The sequence below is a fragment of the Rhopalosiphum maidis genome, chromosome 2 (assembly GCF_003676215.2).
Source record: "Rhopalosiphum maidis isolate BTI-1 chromosome 2, ASM367621v3, whole genome shotgun sequence".
NCBI classification, from domain to species: domain Eukaryota; kingdom Metazoa; phylum Arthropoda; class Insecta; order Hemiptera; family Aphididae; genus Rhopalosiphum; species Rhopalosiphum maidis.
This window is the reverse complement of record NC_040878.1, coordinates 37,718,036-37,722,801: the sequence shown is the minus strand read 5'-3', so window position 1 is coordinate 37,722,801 and position 4,766 is coordinate 37,718,036. Positions and strand designations below refer to the sequence as shown.

General features: G+C 24.0%; 1 protein-coding gene across 1 annotated transcript; it reads right to left on the bottom strand.

Annotated features, from left to right (window-relative positions):
- Positions 1-811: 811 nt before the first annotated feature.
- LOC113553052 (phospholipase ABHD3-like) lies at positions 812-4,766 on the bottom strand. The gene is made up of 9 exons (XM_026956177.1): positions 4,419-4,766; positions 4,209-4,352; positions 2,757-2,926; positions 2,464-2,683; positions 1,726-1,838; positions 1,476-1,655; positions 1,339-1,396; positions 1,111-1,276; positions 812-1,043 (listed from the first exon to the last, which is right to left on the bottom strand). The coding sequence occupies exons 2-9, from the start codon at positions 4,320-4,322 to the stop codon at positions 856-858; spliced, it is 1,209 nt and encodes a 402-aa protein (XP_026811978.1). The 5' UTR covers positions 4,323-4,352; positions 4,419-4,766; the 3' UTR covers positions 812-855.

Sequence of the window (4,766 nt, the reverse complement as noted above, 5' to 3'; positions counted from 1 at the left end):
AAAGTTCAATAAATCAAAAATTACTCATTCAAATTTCAATTTAAATAGATTATAATTTTCAAGTCATCTGCTTAAAAATTTGCAGAGAAAGATAGAACAATTGAATATAAAACAATAAAAAAGTAGAAAATACATTAATAATAATAATATTATACATTAATCAAAAAAAGTCAATTTTAGAATTAGATTTTTTATATCCCAAAATATGATTTTTGTTTAACTCGGTTATTTATTTAACTACCCAGACATTTATCATGCAATTCGATCAAATTATAAAATTTTTAAATAATCCACATAGAGATGTTAAAATACAGTAATTTATTTTAAATTATCGGAAATTTAAGACAGGTTATGATAATATGACCACCGCCACGGCAAACAAATCCATGACGTCACATGCAATGTAAAAATTCACCGTAACTTGGGGACGAATAGTCATAAACAAATTTTAGTTGTATCATTATCTTAGTTAGATTCTATTCTATTTGTCATGATAATAAAATAATTATTGATTTTTTTTTGAATGGTCCTTTAATTGTTTTCTCTACTTTAAGACATAAATATTATCATTTTTTGATCATTGAGTAGGTATTGACATTAAGATTTTATAAGCACAAATAAAAAAAATTATCTAATGAATAGGAAAATTTGCCTTAAGTCTAATATAATTTAAAATTTTAAATATAAATACATAGCATATAGTTAATTTTTATATATTTTTTAAACTCCACCATAAAGGAAATAAATATATTTCAATATAATGTATACATTAAAAAATTTAAAATATTTGAACATACATTTTATCTAAAACAGAAAATATAATTAACGCTAAATGTATTAACAAAAATAACAATTTTAACTATTAAATTTTTTATAACTATTATTTTTAAATATTGAGCTAAAATATTGATCGATTATACGAAACATGAATTCATTGCTATTACTAAATGGCCATATACCTTCTAAAAAACCAATATGTCCACCTTTAACTGTAACCAAAATTGCTAAATTTTCATTACTGTCAGCACTCTCTAGAGGCAGATCTAAACAACAATCAAAATTATCTTAATTCCATTACAAACTCATTTTAATTTATTTAACAATATTTACCTGATTCCAAACAAAATGGGTCATCAGCAGCATTCAAACACAAACAAGGCACTCTAATACGATCCAATTTATCATGGAGTGATGCTTTTTTATAGTAATCATCAACAGATTCATGTTCAAATAATTTGATAGTATAATTTGCATCAAATTCTCTTATAGTTTTACTCTGAAAGTATATTATGTTTTATTTTACAAAAATTAATAGTTTCTATAAACAACAATTTATACTTTTATGACTTGATTATAATCCCATTTATGACTTGATGAATTTAACATATTGCTACTACTAAAATATATAAAAAAAAATTATCATTATTTTTAATAAGTCCATTAAATATATATAATTGACAAATAATTAGACTTACTTTTCAACAAGGTTACATAAACATTTTGCTAAGTATGAACAAAGAAAACGATTTAAAAATGGTTTTTCTATATTTTGTGTGGTTGCAATTAAATTCCATGGAACTGAGATTAACATAGCAGCAGAGAAATATTTATGAACATATTGTTCATTAGATGATAAAAAACTTCCCAATAAAAGCCTGATATGCAAAATAATAACTATAGTTTATAAAAATAAAAAAATAAGATGAATAACTAGTAATTACTTACCCACCCATAGATACACCAATTCCGCCTAAAATTGTGTCTGGATATTTACTTTTTATATGACCAACAATTTCAGTTAAGTCATCAATATTATTAGCAGAATAAGTTCTTGGAGTCTAAAACAAAGAATTACTTAATTTAAATATGTCACAATTGATTAATGAACATAATTTAGATTAGTTCTAAAACTTAATTTCTAAAATTGTTTTAAGATTTTAAAAGATAAAATGAGTATTTTTAAATTATTATTATTTATTATTGAAACTTTGTACTTGATAAAAATTTATCTTGAGTGAATGAGTAATATATTAAATAAATTATTTACCAATGTAATGTTCTTTCCTGGGAAATTAAAAAATTACATATTATTATTGAAGTTGTAATTAACTTTTTATATTTTTCATTTATAATAACTTAAATTTAAATCTTAAATGTTGTTACACATTTTAACAGGTTATAAACTAAGAAACTAAGTATTCAAAAAATCCTATTTATGTTGTGGAATTGCATATTAAATACATAGGCTTCATTTCAATTTCTTATAAGGGGTTGCAAATATTTTATAGGGCCAATTTCTCGACCAACTCCACAGCAGACCAATAATTGTAAAAAAAATTCCCATATTTTTATTTTATCATTTTTACTCTTCATTAAGACATTACAATTTAAATATAACTTTAAATACTTATTCAATTCTTAGTATGATATATTATAGTAAAAATTATATTATTGTTTAGTTACCTTCAATTCAATACCACCAATTCCTCTATAATTGAAAACAACAATCCTAAATCCAGATTTCTGCACAGCCAATGATGTAGCTCTTACATACTCACATTTACTGTCACCTGTTAATCCTGGTAAAAACAAAATTGTTGCATCATACATATCGACTGAACGTTTTATTGGTTCCAGCCAATCCAATGCCACTTCACCGCCATCCTTTAATGTAAATATTTCTCTAAAATAAAATTAATGTTTAAAAATGTTTGAAATGAAAAAAAAATTGTAATTAAATTACTGTATATGAATACCTAGTATAGGGTGCTGGAGGAACTACAAATGATCGTATCAAACTTGCTAATACACTTTGAAATCTAGCTTCAAAACACCACATTGTTGGCCAATACTTTTCATTGATAATTGGAACATTTTTACGAATAAAATTTTTAAATTCACCTTCTTTACAATGTATTCTGGGTGCCTGAATAATATTTTATAATTTTTTATTTAACATATAAGTATAAAATAAACAATTGATTTCAGTTTTATTCATTTCCATGAGTAACATTTAATGTTTTAGATCAATGATTCCCCACTTATTTATCAATTTTTATGATCAATAAGTAGGCTTTACACCATATCACTGTGTCTCGGTCGATCATTAAATTTGTCCCAGTTAATAGAAGCTAAGAGAAAATAACTTAAATAATGTATTATTTAATAATAAAACAGAATAATATTATATACTGTATCATTATATGATTATCCTATATTATGTTATTCCTAAAAAATAAAGATTATCCATATTGGTGTCCCAGTTTGGTAATTTTAAAATCTGGCATCCCTATCAATAAGTATATCACCAAAAAATTATAAAAGTTGAATTAAGGTGAGGGCAGTAGGGGATTTGATTTATTTTCTGGAGGGGGGAGGGAAGCCAATATTCTTTTGATCCAAAAATTCTACTTTTAACTCTTTACCCTGGTTAGGTCAATACAAAGAAAAAAACATGTATCCAATAATACAATTTGTAGGTAAAAATGTAAAATAAACAGTTATATTAAACAAGTAAAAACAAATTTATATGCTTGTCTATATCTAGATTTATAATAATCTAGATATCTTTTGATCATCCATGCAAATTGTTTTATTATATTTTCAATTAATATATTGTACTCTCTGTGAATATTAAGTAGTGCTAGACCACAGTCTATCTTGATCCACTTTTGACCACAATCATAAACACTGAATTTCTATACAGATTTGTGAAAGAGATTATTATATATATAGGTAACTTAAGATGTCTAGCTCCAGGGGGGTATGGCCCCTATACCTCCTCACTAAACACTGCGCCTGGGTGAGGGAGGTAATAAAAATAAGTTTTAAATGAATATATTTTACAATAAGCTTTTTATTATTAATTTGTCTATTTTATATTATGAATAAATTAAAAAAGTATAAAAAATATTTTTGCTACCTAGATGGTCTTTGCATGCCCGATACCCACACATAGGTGATTGAGAACCGATGTTCTGGATTAGTTTATTATTGTTTTTCAACTTGTAGAATTCTAAATTTCTTTAAAACTGCAGGTATTAAAGACATAATTAAACCATATATAAAGAGTTATGAATATATGATTAGTTTTAAGAGTAAAATTATAGGCAATATTAAAAATGTATTTTATGAATTTATTATACTACCTATACAAATATATAATAGTATTATTGTAAATAATATCAAATAAATGAATATATTCTTACTTTAACTGCAAACATAAAATAATAATTCATAAAACCAATAGCTGCAGTCACTCCAACAATATATGAAGATGGCAATGAACAAAATTTAGCTATATTATGTGTTACAATATCCATGTTGCTTGTAACATATAATTATTTAAATATCTGAAAATAAAATAATCTTTAAACAATTAATATAAAATTTGTTAAAAGTAATATTTTAGTTGTTACTTTTAGCATAAAATGATCAAAAAAATAAGTATCTTAGAAAATTGTCTTTTTCACAGTGAAATAAAATACATTGAACCTATAAACTGTGTACTCGATTATACTCATAATAATGATTGTAGCATAATTATTATTTATTAAATTAAAGGTCAATATTGAATACCATAACTGTACTGCCTATAATTATGTTATACTTCAGGTATAATAGCTATGATATATTGATATAATTATGTAAGATATTAAAAAATAAATAAATAAATATTCAATACATCTAATGCGAACTTTTTAATACCTAATACTATTCAATACCACCACGAACTAGTTAGTAGTTACAGATTAACATAAGTTCGT

Coding starts and splice junctions, on each gene's coding strand:
- LOC113553052 (XM_026956177.1), bottom strand. CDS start 4,322: ATGGATATTGTAACACATAATATAGCTAAATTTTGTTCATTGCCATCT. Junction 2,927..4,208: donor ATTTTATGTTTGCAGTTAAA/GTAAGAATATAT, acceptor AATATTATTCAG/GCACCCAGAATACATTGTAA. Junction 2,684..2,756: donor CCTCCAGCACCCTATACTAG/GTATTCATATAC, acceptor ATTTTATTTTAG/AGAAATATTTACATTAAAGG.